This window comes from Astyanax mexicanus, chromosome 22, assembly GCF_023375975.1.
Source record: "Astyanax mexicanus isolate ESR-SI-001 chromosome 22, AstMex3_surface, whole genome shotgun sequence".
Classification (NCBI taxonomy): domain Eukaryota; kingdom Metazoa; phylum Chordata; class Actinopteri; order Characiformes; family Acestrorhamphidae; genus Astyanax; species Astyanax mexicanus.
The window spans coordinates 28,385,633-28,405,027 of NC_064429.1; the positions used below are offsets into that span (position 1 = coordinate 28,385,633).

Sequence of the window (19,395 nt, forward strand, 5' to 3'; positions counted from 1 at the left end):
TTCGGAGGCCTTGTTCCTCGACAATCACTGAGATATGTGTGTGATCATTTCAGGAATTAAAAAAACAAGAAAAAAAAGTAAGTCGTTGCTCAATTTTTTATGAATATTTGTCTTAAAAAAAGAAATAATAACTACTCTGCAAAGCTATTAGAATTAATATTAATGCTTCTTCATGAAATATTCATCAATGTAGGGAAGAGAAAAGGGAGTCTAGTAAGAGGGGGTGTCTGGGAAGGGCGTGCACTTTGAGTGTGTGTGTGTGTGTGTGTGTGTGTGTGTGTGTGTGTGTGTGTGTATTTTCCTAGTGTAGTTTTGATGTAGGGGGGTGTACAATTGTGTACACTGGATGTTGCTTTACATGACAGCTTGATATTCTCACCAAAACAAATGGCTGACAAAGAACATGGCAGATAACAAGCGTCTGCCAGCCCTCAGCAGTTACAAATGATCCAAACAGCAGACGAGAAACACATATAGATGATGTGCTGATGTTGAGAAATCACCTTACATGTGTTTGATGATTGCTGCTCTGTATGGACATTCTCAGCAGCTTTGATGAATTAGATACAGTTGATCCCTTTGACCCTATTATTCTTAAGTATTCTCTGTAAGCAAAAGGGATTCTGAAATGTAGGCCTCTGACTACACTCTGGGTGCGTCCTGATTGTGTACTAACTTCTAATACTGAGTATTAAGTATGGGGTATATATAAAAGTGTCAATGTGCTTGAGTATCAAATATGCAATATACATACTCAGAAAAATATCTATATTGTGATATATCATATTGTTTTCATTTGTGATATATTATGTATACCTGGCATCAAATATTGCTATTTTTAATGAAACCTATTTGCTCTAAACTCTAAGACTTGCACTCAATTTGACTTACTAAAGTTACTGCTTTATTACTCCACATGGTGGCGTTAATCAAATTAACAGGGTACAGCAAATCTGTGCTGAAGAATACTGGTTGTAAAATTCTGTGAAACTGACACCAATAAATCAGTAATTGCCGATATTTGCTTATTTGGAAGTATTTTATCATCTTCAGTAACACAGATGCTGTGAAGAATTGTCTTCAGATATACATCTCTGGAAAAAATAGACAGCACTTAAAAATTATGAGTTTCTTCAATTTTACCAAATTGAAAACCTCTGGAATATAATCAAGAGGAAGATGGATGATCACAAGCCATTAAACCAAGCTGAACTGCTTGAATTTTTGCACCAGGAGTGTAAAGCATACAGTTATCCAAAAGCAGTGTGTAAGACTGGTGGAGGAGAACATGCCAAGATGCACGAAAACTGTGATTAAAAACCAGGGTTATTCCACCAAATATTGATTTTTAAACTCTTAAAACTTTATGAATATGAATTTGTTTACTTTGCATTATTTGATGTTTGAAAGCTCTGTATCTTTTTTGTTATTTCAGCCATTTCTCATTTTCTGCAAATAGAGAAACTGATTTAGAAACTGAAGTGGTCTTTTCCAGAGCTCTATAGCGACTGTATCTTGATATAATTGTTATTGTGGGCAATGTATTGTGAGAACATCATATCGTGAGATGCCTTGTAATTCCCACCCCAAATTATAATAAACACTATTACTCCACAATGCAGTGCAAAATGAAAAAAGAGGAGCTATTAATGTTTTGAACTGTTATTTAAAAAAAAAAAAAACAGTGACTTGGGGAGTGTCCCAATTGCATGCTAATTGCAAATACTTACTACTTTTTGAGTATAAAGTATGTAGTATAGACAAAGGTTTTAAACCCAAGCATACTTAATACATATGTTTTTAAGTGTGGTTTTGAAAGACTCTATGAAAAAGGATGAGCTACTCAGGTCTGGAACAATATTACAAAAAATTTTGGATAACCATGTAAGGGTAGTGGTGATAGCAGCACAATGATATGCATTGTTAGAACATTAATATTTTGCATACTAACTTGCCCTATAAATATAATTATATTAGTATTTAGTATTAAGTGTTTAGTATGCAATTGGGACGCAACCTTGCAGTGACAAATCCTAGCATAGCAATCGTATGGTACTTTCTGTAGCTTAGTACATTTATTACATTATTTTGTGCACTAACCTGCTAATCCTGCACTATTAAGATTAGTACATATCTAATACAGTAGTTTTAGTGTGTAGCACACAAATGGGACACAGCCTCTACTCTACATCATCTTCATCCTTATCATCTTCTTCATCCTCTTCTTCTTCCTTCCCTCCTTTTCCATCTCCCCAAATTAAGAAATTAATGAGGGATAGATTCTTTACAGGCGGCCTCGGCAATGTTTACCACTGATTAAATTATAATGCGGCCCCTGCTGTATAATTCATAAGCCAATTAGAGGAAGTGTTGCTTGATTTGATGGGGAGCGGACATATGAAATACATTTAACTAATAGAGAGCAAGAGTGGAGCACCGCGACAGAGGGAGGGAGATGGATGAGGGCCGGGGGGCGGGTGGGTGAGTGGTTGTGTGGGGGGGTGGGGGAGCAGGCGATTGGCCTGGGTTCTCTAGGATTACGTGGCTAATTGCCCTGCTTTATCTGCCTGTCACGGATAGCCATGCATATTTCAGCGCTCCCAAAGACTCTGATTGTTTGCGAGGGTGTCAGGGTTGTAAGAGGCTGCTGACTGGCCAAACTGGAGTGTAGTTAACGACTGGCAGGAGGGGCAGGCCCAACACGGACCAGTGACAGGCGTAGCACTCATTATGCTGGCATGACACCAGAGAATTATCATATGGGGTGGCAGGTATGGGTGAAGGTCAGGAATTCTGCTTATTTACTACTGGACTATGATTATGCTTAGTCTTAGTCTAAATTATGTCTTCAGTTGATCTTCTCCTGGAAAATTAAACCAGCCTGTGATGGGCTGGCACCTAGTCCAGGGTGTTTTGGTTCTTTTTGCCCAATGTTTCCTGACCAGCATTGCACAGCATTACTATTATTGCAATTATACCACAGTTCCATTATTGCTGTTTACTAAAAGATTTTGAGTTAAAAAGGACGAAAAATAAATATGATCTGTTTGGTTATAAACACTCCGCGTGTAGCTATGTTGTTTGGTTTGTAAGAGCTGCATTGTTGCTAGGTTACCTGTATGTGGCGGTGTCATACATGGAGAGCTTCGGTTACAGTGCATTACCGGCTGATAATGGCACTTACAGAACGCCTCTTAGCCAATCGCATTGCAGGGTCGGAACTAACTGTGTAACTCTAACTAACTTTTCTAATTCCTCTAAGTCAAATGCTTCTGAAGGCCTATATTTGTAGGATTGAATGTGGTGGAATTTAGGTTATTTATTAGGTGATCTTAGGGCCAGGATTAACCACCCATGCTATACATTATTTGGAGGTTATTTAAACTTTAAAGTTTAAAGTTCTTCACACTCATATTTTCACTCATTTTACAAAAATAACCATCATTTCAAAAGAGTGATTCAATGGATTTGCTCCAAAAAAATTTTGTGATCAGGTGGCACCTTCATTTTGGCACCTTCATTTTCAAAGGTGAAGACTTCTTTTCATTAGGATTAGCATTTAGCATTTCTCTTTTAGTTCTTAAAGAACTTAGTGGTAATTTAAGCAACCCTGATGCGGAACTCTAACTCTTACTGGTGGTTTCTGTATGACAGCCATGATTAATCTCACTTCAGCTCATCTTCACTGGAAAAGGTCAGGAAGACTCAATGTCTCCATGTTGAGAGAGCTGCTGCTAGTGATTGATCAGCTTTTGAAAGGCAATCAGGCACTTATGCTAAGGAGGAAACTGGAGCAAGGGCATCCTCAATTATCTGATGGAGGAAGATTATCTCTAAGGGTCTCTTTTCCTCTTCTTCCTCTTTTGTCTGTTTTTCCAGGATCAGGTAGCTTCTTTTACATCACAAAAGGGCATCCTATGTCAAACTGACCATAGATAGCTGTAACTACTTTAGGACGGTGTAGCGTGGTTTAATGTTTGTACAGTTTGGTAGAAAGTCTTGCAGGTCAATTGAACAGCAGTATTTCTCTAAACAGACTGCATTAAAAAACAAGAACTAAGTAATTTCCAAATATATCACAATGCTATTTAATATCAAATTATATTTCTTCTCTTAGTATAGCAATAATAGTATTAATGCTTCCTAAATAACACTACATTAACAACATTTGAACTGCACACATCAAACAAAGGACTGTGCTAGTGCTCAATTAATACTTCAGCATTTATAATCTAACAGATTATAATACTTTTTATATTCCACTCATTACACAGTATTATGTTGCACTCCACATTCTGTCTATTTAAGCAACTTATTCTTAATTTTTGTGCATTAAACCAGTGTACATTGTAGCTAGATACATCTATCTATACTATGTCCACATTTTTTAAACACCCCTTTTAATGAATGCTTGAATACATTAACCGACGTTAAGTCACTCCCACACACAAACATACAGCTTGTCTAGTCCCAATAGCGAAGTGTAGTCAACAGAAAAGAATATCTGGAGTAGATATAGTACATGAATAGTACTATTAGCATTATGCCAAATCCTCACAGATTAAATTTTTCGAAACTTTTTCTCTGGACAGAAGTGACAGTTACTCCAACAAAATCAGGATAAACTTGATTTTTGAAAGAATTAAACGAGCAAGCAGGTGTCGAAACTTTATTTTTTATGTTTTACTTTTGTCCACACTGTACCTGTCTCTCTGTCTATCTATTAGGCCTGCACTATATATCTTTTATGCAGTAATATTGCAATATGTGCAATATTCACATCTCAGAATATGTAATGTTTTGTGCAATGCAAATGTTTTCACAAACGTACAAATTTTTTTGCTGCTTAATACAAAGAAAATGTCATACTATCCTCATTTTATATGATTATGATATATACCAGATTATTGATTTTATCTACGTATTGCAATTTATTTTATCCCAGTCGTAAAATAGTGAATATTGCAAAACAACAAAATATCCCAATTTAAAAGTGTCACAATATCATGTAATTCTACTATTTATCTATTTACCTACCTACTTCTTGCATTATCTAATATTGCTAAATAATAATAATAATAATAATAATAATAATAATAATAATAATAATAAGCTTTATTTATATAGCACCTTTCATACATTAAATGCAGCTCAAAGTGCTGTACATAGAAAAAGGCAATCAAAACACTAATAAAAAAGGAAAAATGGAGAAAAAAAAAATTAAAATTAAAGATAAAAAGGAACATTCAAATAAGATGTAATAGAAAACAATGTAATATAAAATAAAACTTATAAAACTGTAACAGGACAATAATAATAATAATACAAAAAAAATTACAAAAGATTGTGACTGTGAAATAAAATAATTAAGACATAAAACAAATGGATTAATTATTAAAACAAAGTTTAAAGAAATATGTCTTAAGCTGCTTTTTGAAACTATTTACTGATGATGCTTCTCTGATCTCAAGTGGTAAATTGATCCATTTCTTTGGAGCATAAAAACAAAAAGCTGCTTCCCCACTTCTCTTCTTTTTAACTAATGCATTATCTAATAATGCATTATCTAATATTGTATCAGTTTAAATTAAATTAAATTACATAAAATAATAATTATAATCTTTTAATTACGCTTTTAACTATTCACTTTAGAGCTGATAAAGCTGTCTAAACAGAGCATTCAAGACACCAAACAACCCATCTTCAGTATCAGCGGTCAAGTCGGCGGCGCAGGCTAAACATTTGCCTGGCACTTGACACAAGTAGCGACTCCAGCGAGGCCTGTTACAGGAGCCCTCTCAGGAAATGGGTAAAGAGATCCTTCCGACCCAGCAGGCATGCCAGCTCTGCCATGCTCCTTACCCTCTAACCCTCCTCCCTCCCCGCTGTTTGCCGGTGGCACCTATTACATGCCCACGGCTTGGCGATGCGCCACGCCTCTGACTGACTTATTCATTTGCTCTAAAGCCTGAGTAACTGGATAGCCGTTAATTAATAAAGCTGTCAGGTAGAGCGCCGCCACTGGGCCATCATCGGCCCATCAAGTAACATTATCTCCCAGTTGTTTCAGGGCCAGCCTAACTGCCGGCCCCCAAATCAATTACGCTAATGCCATGTAAATGAGGTCTCCTGCCATTAGCCCGAGCAGCGGGGGCAGCTAATGGAGTAAATGGAGGCCTATTGAGGAGATGCAAGGAGAGAGAGAGAGAGACAGCGAGGTGGGCATTCTAGCTGGGTACTGATAACTGGTAATTTACGGTTAATATCTGAGTGCGGAGGGCCGTGAGCTGATGGTCTTCTGATGGTGCAGGTGAGTGACAGCAGATCAGAGAGGTGAGATAAAGAGGGATAGGAGTGTGATGACTAATTCATGTGGGATTTAGATAGGACAAAGTGAGTGACGTTACCCGAACAAGAGTTCACTCACACAGGCCTACTGTAACTCTCCGGGTGAGCTATGTGTGGTTTCGAATGCTTGACATTTTGTAATCTTAGATCCTTTGTAACATGCACACTTATATTTATATATATAATCCCATATAAGAACAAAATAGGAATAGGACGTCGCAGTGGACCCAGTCCAGCTTCACTTCAGTTCCAGTACAAACCTAAAGTCCAGGACAAACTGGGACAAATGCTGTCAGTGATGTCAGTGGTGACCTAAGCTCAGCGTGAGTCTCCAGCTGGGACCGTGTAGCGGACACACGCTGAAGACAGGCCACGCAATCGCGCAGTGCCATCAGATCCTCTTGGATAGTTGAGCTCCAGTAATCTGAGTGAGAGATCTGAGCCTTATACTGCTATGCTCACTATTTGGGATAATTGAAGAGGCACAAATCACAGGAGCCTGACGAAGCAAGCCACACCAAGCAGATCCTCCAAGTACTTACTGCTATTGACTCTTGGGGCCCTATTGTGGTGATCTATAGCACACAGGTCAATTGCGGATTGCGCAGCTTGATTTAGGACATGTCGGTGTGTCTTTGGTCTCATAAGGGCGCAATAAATATGCACAGAATGCACAAAAGACATGTTATAGTTCTCTGTTTTTGTGTGTAACATGAAATAACTCAATCAGTGTACCAGTTATCATTTTCATTTTAAAGCCAGCTGCGCTCTGACTTTGGCACGTTGATATTTTAACAGTGTGGTGCTTTTTTACGCATCTCAGCAGAGGATACTGACCTGCGCGTTCAAGCTGTCAAGGTGTGTCAGCAGGTAATTTAAGGGAACAGCAATGTTATTGTTTTCTTTTTTCTGTTTATGGTTGATGCAAATGCGCACATCACTCCTGCATGGCTAAGATAGGATTGGGCGGCTGACTGTTCAATTGTTGACTGTTGTCAGGGTTTAAATCAGTCAGTGAGGCACATGTATTTCTCAGTGCCTAAATAGAATTACACCAGATCTTTACCTGAACACACTCCAGACATTTCCAGACCACCATGCCCATCAGTGTAGATATATATGATAGGGCCCCTGATCTTGTTTGCATTTTGTTCTGTTTGAAATATCACACACAAATTTAAAACCGATTCATGCAGTGTTGGCACATGTCAATTGCAGTATATAGGTCTGTCACAATTATTACATAATCAAATGAATCATTTCAACAGATGTTAGCTTTCACAATTAGATGTCTATGACCCAAAAACTCTCATCAACAAATAATGCACTCAGAAGGAAGTGTTGGACTGCGTTGCTATAGGAAGTTAAAGATAAAAGTTACAAGGAGCTTTAAATGCTTATAAATTTAGAGTGATATGGCAAACACTTGGTCATATTTACTGAGCTGCACATACATAAAGTGTGTAACGCATGTTATTAAGACAGCAGCAGTACGTGGACAAGCATTGGCCTGTTGGAAGAGCACACCAGAGTGTCCCACAGATTGAAGGACCTCATTAATGTGACACTAGACTGTCAAAGTGCCTATAATGAAGATTAAAAACAGCAAACCGTTGATCTTGGTGCTGACCATGGTGCCTCCACACAAGGATTTGTTGTTTGTATACAAGAGAAAAGTGAGACTTCTGCCATTTTCTAGTAGTCCATGACAGTTTGGCATGACTATTAATAAGATATTATTGATAGGCCTAACACTTCTGCTGGCTGGATTCAGTATGATGTGTAGCTCCACCCACCCCCATATGTTTTAACAGAAAAATAGCCCATTTTCCATCTCACTTTTCTGCTCTAAACTGTCTTTCCATCAACAGTGTCAACAGTTTTTAATGTGTTAATAAAGGTACCTTTTTCTTTTCACCAAAAATCATTTGCAAATGTTTTTTCTGCTATTACGTAAGAAGGCAGAGTTATACTTGAAGTGAATTAAGTGATTCACAGCCTTAGCATAAACAGAACATCTGCAGGAAATATCTGAGTTGTAATCAAGCTGACAGGCAATTCCCCTGCTGTACCTGACCACTGACGAATAGGGTGAAAAAAGGATATAGTATATAGAGAAACAGATTACAGGACTGCAGCCTGTAATTATAGAACTATATACTCAGTGAAACTGAAAAAACGGACAGTAAGTGTAAAAACAAATAGGTGGTATTAATGTTTTGGCTGATATGTGGATTTTCTTAATGTCACATCAGCTACCTAAAATCAACCTTATATAACAGACTTTATATGGCTGTATATACAGTAATCACCTGTTTGGGCTGAACTTGGACTCCTGCAGTGCCTCAGCCTGCTCCAAATCTTGGGGGAAGCCGTGCAGGACCCAGCCTCGCGTGGTACAGTCCAGTCTGCTCAGACGCTCAGTCAGAATCTGCAGGACCATGCTGTCTGGCACTGAGAACAATCAACAGAAACATACAAGAGATATCACATCATAAAATCATACCATACTTACAATGACTAAATGCTACATGTAATAGGAAAGGAACTAGTTGTGTGTTCCATGCCTTTTGCCATGTCCCATGAAAGCTATAAAATTCTGCATTGACATTCATCTGCGGTCTTGCATTGCACTGAATGTGAATGAAGATGAGTCTTATCTGGGGTTATCTGTATCAGATGTTGCTGGTCACAGTCATTACCACCCATTGCACTGTGCACTGCAGGTGGTAAGTGTGGATGCTCTAAATATTTGGCAACTTAAATTATTTAGCCGAACACCAAAATTGCTTTTATTTTCATTTTTGACTGAAATTTAAAATAATTTTTAAAGTAATATTTCAGTGTTTCCTCTAATGTGATTTTTTCAGCAGCAGTGGCAGAAGAATGTATTACATAAATAGCATTGCTGAAGTAATTTCATGGCTATAAAAGCACTGCTAAGGTAAATTTAGAATAAAATATCACGTAAATATCATCATGTTTATGACTGCTGAGGTTAAAGTGTTACTAGACAGTAATAGCACAAAATATATACATACATATATGAATATTAATATATTGTGTTTTTTCTAGAATGTCTACTGGGATATTTAAAACTAGAAAAAAAGAATGTTACATCCATATTGGCACCCACTGTCAGAGCTTGCTACAACTCTAATAGTTCATGTTCACATGCCATGATCACACTAGCCAGTGTTTTAACTTACTCACTAGATAGGACCTCACAATGTATACAGAAGTGACCGTTTCTGTGAGCTAACACTTTGGCGTGTCACTGTACTGTAAGAACATAAACAAACAGAACCTTTTAGTAGAAATTAGACAATTTCTGTGGGTTCAAACATGAAGCTGTCATCTCAGCGTGTCTTTATTCCATATAGTATTTGTTCTGTATACTGTAAACACACAAGAAATACTGTATATACACAAAAACACACCTTTGTTGACTAGGTGTTTCTACAGTATCTACATCTGCATGTCTCAGTGAACTGCACCAGGGCAGAAGGTTAAAGATCTAAGTACAAAAGAGAGCTCCTATCTGTGTGTTTATTTACTTTCTTGACAGGTAACAAACAAACAAACAGCCAGACAAACAAACAAATAAACAAATAGACAACTCTAGCTGTAGATGAATAAGTGGAAAGAGGCAGTAACCTCTTTACAATCAAGATGCATTACAACAGTCAGACAGAGAGCAAGAAAAACGATACAGGTTTTGTAACTCAATGTGAAAAACAACAAAAATGGAGGTTAATTTTATCTGATGAAATCTGATGAGATAACACGTACAAGTCATTGTGTACTCTTCGCATCTTCCAACACAGAATGCAGGTGTAGGGCATGTCACAAATCCTGTGCAAGACCAAAGAGCTCAGCGTTGAAAGAGCATTGAAAAATAAGGAGAATACAATGTACAAGGTATTAGCATCAGATCTCATCATCAGCCAATATTATTATCAAGGACGTGTGTGTGTTTTTACAAAAGCGAGGGATTTTATGCAGATATGAAAAATCCTAAATAATTAGCTGGGGTATTGTCATTTAAATTCATGTATGTACATTTTGTCGTTTGAAGCTGTTTCACTGGTTTCTCTCAATGAGAACAAAAGCAGTCAACAGCCGGCTGACAGGCAACATAAGCGGATTGTTTAAGGGGATGATACTGATATAAAGCCGGGATGAAGACATTTCTACATTTCTTAACATGTGCGGACAAAAAAAAGGAAAACACGGGACGTGGAAAAAGAAAAAAACTGAAGGGAAGCTGAAGGCGACGAGGACAAACAAATAATGGGGGTGAGGGGGAAAAATAGAACGCCATTCTTTAAGGAAAGTGAGCTCGCACCAAGGGGGGTCCCCGTGGATGTTGAAAAATTAAAGTCGACGGTTTCAAACTGTCCAATTTCCACATCAAACGCTCGCAGCCTCTTGCCTCTCTCTCCCCGGCTCGGCTTCAAACGGCAGGCAGCCTGGAGAGGGCTGCTCTCCTCTCTTCCCTCTCCTCCTTCTCCTCCTTCTCTTCTCGTAAGACTGTTTTTTTTTTCATTTCCTTAATAATCCCGCTCCCTAAATCCCCAAAGCGCTGTACTGGTTCCACTAGCCACCGTCTCTCCATCGCCTAATTATACCCCAGCGAGCCCATTAATCAACTCCTAAATTATTTAGGCAAGCTTCTCTGCCTGAAACCTTCACTGTCACAACTGTACAGCGGAGGGAGGGAGAGAGGGAGGAAGATAGGGGTGGGGGGGGAATCAGAGAGAGGAAAAGAGAAAGAGAGAGAGAGAGAGAGACAGACATAGAGAAAGAGAAGGAGAGAGAGAGAGAGAGAGAGAGAGAGAGAGAGAGTCAGAACCCGAAAGCTCTCCCTGAGGACAAAACAGCACAGTTCAACAAGGCAGGGGAGTGCCAGCTAACACAACATTTACATTGCATTTCTTATGCATTCTTTTCTTTCCCCCAACAAACATGCAAACACGGATTCACGGAATTCATGAATACATCTGCTGCCGACAGCCACCGCGGCAGATTAGTAGGGAGTCAACACGCACCATCGGGGTCTAACAATCAGGGCCCCCGATCAAGCTTCACGGCCTTGTTTAACTTCTTCATGCTACTTGTGCGTACGGCCTACACCGTAGCCATGGATTGAGCATTGTAGGGACCAAATCTATTGGATCCATCAATGAGTCGGATGGTGTTAGATCCAGTTGATCTGCTCGCCATCAGCAGCCAGAGTCTAAGAGAAACATACCGGTACTCAATCCAAGGCCAAAGCCAAGAACTGAACATTGTGGGGACCAAATTTTTTGGATCCATCAATTATTTGGATGGTGTTAAATCCAATTGATCTGAGATCTGAGTTTCGCTAGTTTAAATTCCAGGTCATGCTGCTTGCCATCAGCAGCCAGAGTCTAAGAGAACCATACCTGTACTTGTTCCAAGGCCATAGCCAAGAACTGAACAATGTGTGGATCAAATCTACCGGATCCATCAATGAGTTAAATGTTGTTGGATAGAATTGATTTGTGAAAATGGCTGAGAGTCTAAAAAATATTTGTTTAAACGGAAGATTGAAGCCAGTTTCTTCCCACATACAGTAACACTTATTGGTACATACAGTGTAATATTGGTGCCCAGCGATGCTGCACTGATGTATGCTGAATAGATAAATATACCTAAAATTTAAAATCCCAACAAAAATGTTTTTATATTCCTGCAGTAATTGTTTTAGTAATTAATTATATTTATATTGGCATTGATACACTGTTCAGCCTTTGGCCACATATTAAATTTGTTCAGCCAATATTGTCGAGACATGTCACTCTCAATATATATTGTAACTACAGCCCCAATATGTTCAGTAGCTATGCAAGAAAGAGTGGGTGAGTGATGGAGAGAAACCTGAGTGGATTACAGCAGCCCTATAGAGCTTGGATATATTGGCTATAAAGGATAACGGCGCTCCAAACCCTAATGGCTTTCATCTGAACACTGTGCTGAGATAAAGAGATAAAACAATCCTTTGATGCAGGTCAAAGGGAGAAGTGTAGCTCCTCTCAAATCAAGCTGTTAGCCATATGCATCACGCTAGCAGCACGAGAATACACCAGAGAGTGATCAATGGGGATTCAGCCTGAATTTTCAAGCACCTTTTGATCGACGCTCTTTGTCAAACTTAAATGATAGCTCATATCGCTAACCCTAACTGCTTCTGAGAATCAATACAATGAGCTCTTAAAGAACCCAATATACTGCATTTTCTTCTACAGAGTTCTCCTTAACTTTATTTTATTGAGGTGTTCTTCACTTTTATATCACCAGAACAATTTTTCACCAGAACTCTTTAACAATAGCAGCAAACACAACATGCATTTTCACTTTAAGCAAAAGCCCTTTCTTATCTTCTCATTCTTTTTTTTATGATATAAATAAAAGCCACAAATGTCTTCATCATTGTTTGTAAAATCCTTGCATAAACTGTATGTTGACTAAATTTGACAATTAATTTTTTTCTCCGCTAATTTACACAGCCAATTACACAACCAACTTATTAGGACTCTCCCTATCACTAGTGATGCGCCAATACCAGGAGGGTGAAAATTACTAGCACATGCCTCCTCTGATACATGTGAAATCAGTCACCAACTGTTTTCGAACTGCTGCTGATGCATCATTCCCGAGTAGCATCACAGTGCACTCGGAGGAAAGCGCAGCGACTCGGTTCAGATACATCAGCTCACAGACGCTTTGTGCTGACCGACATCACCCTTCGGAGTGATGTGGGGAGAGAGCTCCATCTACTCACCCAGAGAGAGGAAGGCTAATTGTGTTCTCTCAGGGCTCTGGCAGTTGATGGCAAGCTACATGAACAGGACTCGAACCAGTGATCTCCTAATCATATTGGCTGCAAATTTAAGCAGAATAAAGGTTCATTTATTTAATTCTCTTGCATCACACATCTATTTCAAACACTGTAACTGCCTCTGCCAACATACTTTTGTCATTTACATTGGCATGGTTGTTAAAAAATACAGCCACTAGTAGGGGTGAGACAATATATCGATATTGTGATATATCATATAGTTTTCATTGCATCGTATCGATTTGTGGCATCAAATATCAATATTCTTTTTTATTGAAACATTGGCACTATAAGCTAAGACATTTTAATGCAATATTAAGGACCATTACTGCTTATAGGAACAAGCTGTTTGTGACACTGTGCCTCTAAAACGTAAACTGTACATGTAAAAAATGCTACATTTGTACTTATTTGAAACACAGTCCAGACTTAAAAAGCTTGTCATCTTTTTAAAATGAATGAGAGCCAATCAAAAGAGAGGACAGGCAGGACTCAATGATGCATGCTGAATAGACATATACAAGTAAATGAGTTGACATAAAATTTTATTTTTATTTTAAACAGGCTGTTTTTGCAGCTTAGTTTGTAGGGACTGCAAGAAGTGTTGTATTAAAACTACACCAAAAAATGTTTTTTTTCATGATTTTGGTTCTTTAAAATGATAAAACCACTAAAACTCAGTTTGAAATGCTTTTCATATATTTACAGATTACTATAGAGTATAGAGCCTATCTATAGAGTGTCATAAAAGTCACAGAGTATAAGGGGTTAAAGAATCCTCTATGAAAATATAATAAGCGGTGAAAGTTCAAAGTACTCTCACATCAGAATGTATGGTACCTCTTTCATTGTATTGTCTGTATAGCACTTTGGTCAAAGTAAGATATTTACAGTATAAATGTGCTTTACTTATAATTGTAACTTACTCACATGCTGTACGTCCAAGCAAAGAACCGTTTAAAACAGAAATGTTTCTTTGTAAGACTGCATTGTGCACAAGTCTCCATCTAATCTGTCAAAACAGTCAAGCTTAGCTCATTAAACGTGAGCCACCGTTGTGTTTCTTAAAACCGGGGGTAGCGCTCGTCTCAGTGGCAGTTCACACACAGTTGGAGAGGAGCTAAGTGTAGGAAGTTCAGCTGTCAGTGTTGCGCACAGTCTCCGTGGCCACACTGAGGACGGAGTGAACTCAAAGCAGCTTCAGCACCGAGAGATCCCACCTCTGTGATGCTGCGCTGGAGTGTCAGTCTCATTAAACGCACACACTTTTGTAGCCCGTCGATTCTCCGGGGATGTTTATTAAATTAATCACATTTTGCTCAAGGCAACTTTAGACAATCAGTGGCAGTGATTGGCAGGCCTGGCAGCTTGTGATGCGGTGTGAGGGGTGGGCCTGTTTGGATAAGCGAACAGGGCCTGACTTAGACGCGACGCCGTGGCAGTTTTACACCTCGCCTTATTGAATTATTTTCCCCTCGGGGTTTCGCGAGAAGAGGACGCTGAGGGCTTTTGGAGAAGTGGTGGACAAGAGCTGAGGAGGAACTGACAAAGATAAAGATATGCAAAAGCTTAGGGACTTGAATGATTAAGTGAAGGACTGAGAAGACAGATTTTTACATGTACAGTTCACAGTACAGCCTTCTGTCTGTACAGCGAGGATCTAAATTGGTTTAAGGTTTAAAGACAAAACTAGCGAAGCGCTGAATATTTGGCAACCAAAAATATTTGGATAAAAACATGTTAAATTTAAAAAATAAAGTATTCAGCATGAATTATGGCATCAGTGTAATATGCTTTAAACAACTGGCTACTTTCCAGCTGAAAGATATAAGCTGTATAGAGCTATATTATTTTTTTGGGGTTTTTTTTTACCGAAAGACAGACAATGCCTTTTTCTGTGCAAAGTTATTTACCGTAGCTACAATGACTTGAGTAGCACTGCAGTGGTAAATGCATGACTAAAATAGCCCTGCTGAGGTAGCTAGCGAGTTAACTGAAGGTTATGGCAGCAGATCCAGTATCTGTGTCATTGAAATAACACAAATATTACAAAAATAAACAAATAAAACAAATATGAAATATTATTTATAGCTCTAACAGCACATCTAAAGTAAACACAGGATTAGAATAGCACTACTGAGCTCACTTTTTGTATTGTACTTTGTAAATGCTTTTGGTTTGAAAAGCCAGGCAAAAGAACATCTAGGCTATTTAATGTATTGAATGGTTGAGAAAAGGTGGGAAATGTTATGAAAATCTGTGAATAAATTGCAAAATTGGTTATTACTAAGTAATACAGTGAGTCTAAAGTTTATTATTGTATTAATAATCCTAAAGTTATTTGGTTTACTGTTAAGAAATCATTTTCTTTTGATAATGTAATGTAGTCTTGTGCTGTAGCAAGTAAAGAACGATAAATATAAACATGCTAGCAAACCTTTGCTCACCTGTCTGATAACTGGACTATAATAATAACAACAGAGGGATATGACATCAGGTACACTTATTTTTACCTTATCAACAAATATAGATATGCAAACACCACCATGCATTCATTGGCCACACATGCGGGGCGTGGGTGGTCTAATTATTTGTCCAAAAGCAGAAATTTCTAACAGAGGCAGGAGACTCCAAATAGGCCACATACGCCGAAGCTTCAGCCCTCCTTGGTGCGTGACCTGTTTGACAGCGTGTGAGTGTGAGGAGGTGAGGAAGTTTACCTCGCCGTCCTGACTCCAGGAAGGGTTTAATGAGCTCTCCCATACTGCTCTCATCCGCTGCCACTGCCTTCAGAAGCTCGCCACAACAAACTACAGAGAGAGAAAGAGAGGGAGAGAGAGAGAGAGAAAAAAAATAAAACAGAGAAAGAGCATGAGGGAAACAGACAGCGAGGAAGAGAAAGCAATGGAGAAACAGAGAAAGTAAAGTTTTAAATTTTAAATAAACAGAATGCTCAATGTTCGGTGTGACCTTTAAGGCAGTCTCAAGACGGAATAGGAAAGGATAGGTCTTGAGCTTGCAGCCCACAGCAGCTTAAAAGGACAGGTGATGAAAGTCAACATGCCAGCTCAAGGAATTGTGAGGAAATGTGGAAAAAGTGGAAAAAACTTGAACAAAGAAATCGTACTCTGACTTTTTTTTAGTATCCATCAACACTACATGACTGATCGACAACACATGGTCACAAATTACACAATTTTTCACAGAGAGAAATTGTGACTCATCTGGCTTGTCTCTAAATTTTTTTTTTTTTTTTTTTTACGAAAACATGCGACAGCTAAAGGCATGCAAGAACTAGCAATGTCATGCAGAAGACACAATCTCACTGGCTGTAGGTAGTCGCTTCTTCGACTGGTCATATAGATATTAAACCTGTTAAATGATTGCTGGGTGTCTTTCAGCAGTTCAGCACCAAGTTATCACCAATTTGCCTCTGTGCAGATGTGTTTTTCAGGGTTTTACAAAAAAGTAGTGTATAGTAGTGTAGTGTGTAGGCTACGTTCACAGAACAAGTCAAAGTGGCTCAAATCGTTGAAATCTGATACATTTCCGATGCATATCAATGCAATGACTCATGCCAGATTGAAATTATGTGACATTTATGTCAAAGACAAGGAGAAAAAGCTATTAAAAGAATGAGAAATGTACAACAGCAGTAAGTGAGGGTTTCAGTTTATGTTCAAACTAAATTAGAAGGCTTGTGTTTCATCCAGTCTGTGTTTCTAATGAAATGGAAGAACGCATTCCCAGAACGTGGCTGCAGTGTTAAAGGAAAATAAAACAGCTCTAAAAAAAATAATAAGAATGCAAGCTTATGCAAATTTCTGTAAGCTTAAAGGCATTATCAGTGGTAAGCCCAGCTGGAAGTCACTGGAACTTCTATTATGCTGGCAAAGATGAAACCGAAACTTTATGTGAAGCATTGTGCTTTTGTACATGTGCATCAGTACAGCTGAACAAACCTAAGATACAGGACACAAACAATGTGACTTCATTGTGAAGTAGGATTAGCTTGCATGCAGCAAAATTCATATTTAGTAATAATTAACATAATTTACAGCCTGAAATAAAATCCAATTTGATAAGAAAATTGGATTAGGGTCACTTTACCTGCTGTGTGAATGTAGCCGGAATGTAACACAAAGATCAAATAAAGTAGTTCAGTGCTTACTGTTGACTAGACCATACTTCTGAGCAATGAATCTAGCCTGCAGACTTCTCCCAGATCCTGGAGGTCCTAACAGGAGGATTCTGGGAGTGTAAGGAGCAGAAGAGCGATGTCTGGACAGAATGAAGGTCAACACTGCAGGAAAGAAACAAAACAAGAAAACAGAAGAATTAACAGTGGAATTCATATTATCCGTGGTGGCTTTGTTTATCTCTATAGTCTTGTACACCTGGGATACATAGTCTAGTTCTTGATGTGCAGATGTATATATTATGGCCTTGCTCTGGGAAATGAATGTATTTCCAGTAAATGATAAACAACTGTGCCACAGAACAAACACAACTAATCAATAATCAAATGTTAATGCAGTTTAACTTAATTGTAGTTAATATATCAATGCCGCTTTAATGATGTAGGTCACACATTACACATGTAATTAGCGTATTTACCAGGGACAGATTACTAACTGGGCTTACTGAGTATGTGCCCGAGGGGCTTAAGACACTAGAGGCATGGGATTACATAGAATGAGGGTCTAGTAGACCTCTGGGGTGTAGTGTCATCATTATGCTTTTATGCCAATATTTGGCCCATATTTGGTCTCAGAATTATTGGCAGAAATAAATTGTCCCTATCATGTTCTATAGTAGAACCTCACACATTTTGTTCTGTGTAAATCCTGCCCCATTCATTACTGGATCCTCTGAATTACAAGATCGTTTAGGAGTTGTAATGTTAGCATTGCTAAATGCAAGCTGACTAATGCTACTGCACTTCCGTCATCGATAGCTATACAAGCTAACTTAAACAAAAGCAAAACATACCACACAGGAATTTGGCAGTACTACTTCAATTTAAAGCCACAGAGACAACCGAGGGTAAGTTACAAGTTTACACAGAGAAGCACAGTCAGCCTTTGGAATACAAACATATGCTAAAGCTAAATTTCCTTAGCTAATATTGAGTCCATGGGGCCTAGTTTAACAATTTATAGGCAAGCTGCCAACGGTGTACCACACAGCTTGATGTAGGGCATGTCACTGTGCCTTTGCTATCGGAACGTCGGGGAAAGTACACATAGCGCGGCTCGAAATGTGAATTAATCATGGATGTGTTTTGCCACACTATGAAATAAACCAATTAGCGTGTCACTTGTCATTGCCTTTAAGATCCAGATGCCACTGGCTTTGGCAGAATGGTATTTGTAACGTGTCCAACTCAGCAGGCAAAATGTTATTTTATTTTGTATTCTGTTTTTCATCAATGCAAAAAAATAGGTTTGTGCACTGCTGCACACTTGCATTGCCAAGATAGCAATGAACGTCTGAAAGTTGACTGTTGTCAGGGTTCGAATCAGTCAGTGGCATACCAGTGTTTTTCATTGCCAAGATAGCAAAACATTGGAAATTTACCCAAACACACATCTCCCTTCCAGACCACCACGCCCATCGGCATAGATATCTTTGTCAGCGTCTTTGCTATTTATACGATGCAGGCAGAAGGTGTGAAAATAGACAGTTGGTGGCGTGTAAGATAGCCATTAGCATTGACACGGTTCTTGCGCAGGGTATAAGAGAGGACCCTAAAAGAAATTAAGTAAAGCTAAAGGCTTTATTTGATTTAATTCATGCAAGTGGAGTGCAAAGATAAATTAAACCTTGTTTTTAGTGGGTCTTACTAGTGCAAAACTTTTCCACAGGAAAAGAAAATTTAGCAACAAGCCAGTTGACACAATTCACACAATCAAACATAGCCTTTTAAACACTCTGCGTTTCTTTTACAACACTATTCTTACTCTAGAGAACTTTAGATAGTTTGGAAATATCTTTATAAAAGTAAGCACTAGAACTACTTTGGTTAGAACTTGTCCTCCTTTAGTCTTAGCCAGCCTACTGGATTCCACAAAACTGGGATACAGTGTTTTGTGACACAGACAACAGAGAGATTTTAGCTAAATGTTTAATGGGGCTGGATAATTCTGCACTTATGAGCCACCGCTGAAAGCTTCCCTTTT

The 19,395-nt window shown here is 38.5% G+C and overlaps 1 protein-coding gene and 1 long non-coding RNA gene across 2 annotated transcripts in view; one reads left to right on the forward strand and one right to left on the reverse strand.

Moving 5' to 3' along the window:
• Positions 1–19,395, forward strand: part of LOC125786990 (uncharacterized) — a 234,285-nt gene that overhangs the window by 45,925 nt on the left and 168,965 nt on the right. The window lies entirely within an intron of this gene.
• Positions 1–19,395, reverse strand: part of ak8 (adenylate kinase 8) — a 41,430-nt gene that overhangs the window by 2,109 nt on the left and 19,926 nt on the right. Inside the window, exons 10-12 of the mRNA XM_022667638.2 lie at positions 17,385–17,516; positions 15,934–16,023; positions 8,661–8,802 (exon numbers count right to left, since the gene is read on the reverse strand). Coding sequence (XP_022523359.2) covers positions 8,661–8,802; positions 15,934–16,023; positions 17,385–17,516 — 364 coding nt within the window. The remainder of the gene's footprint in view (positions 1–8,660; positions 8,803–15,933; positions 16,024–17,384; positions 17,517–19,395) is intronic.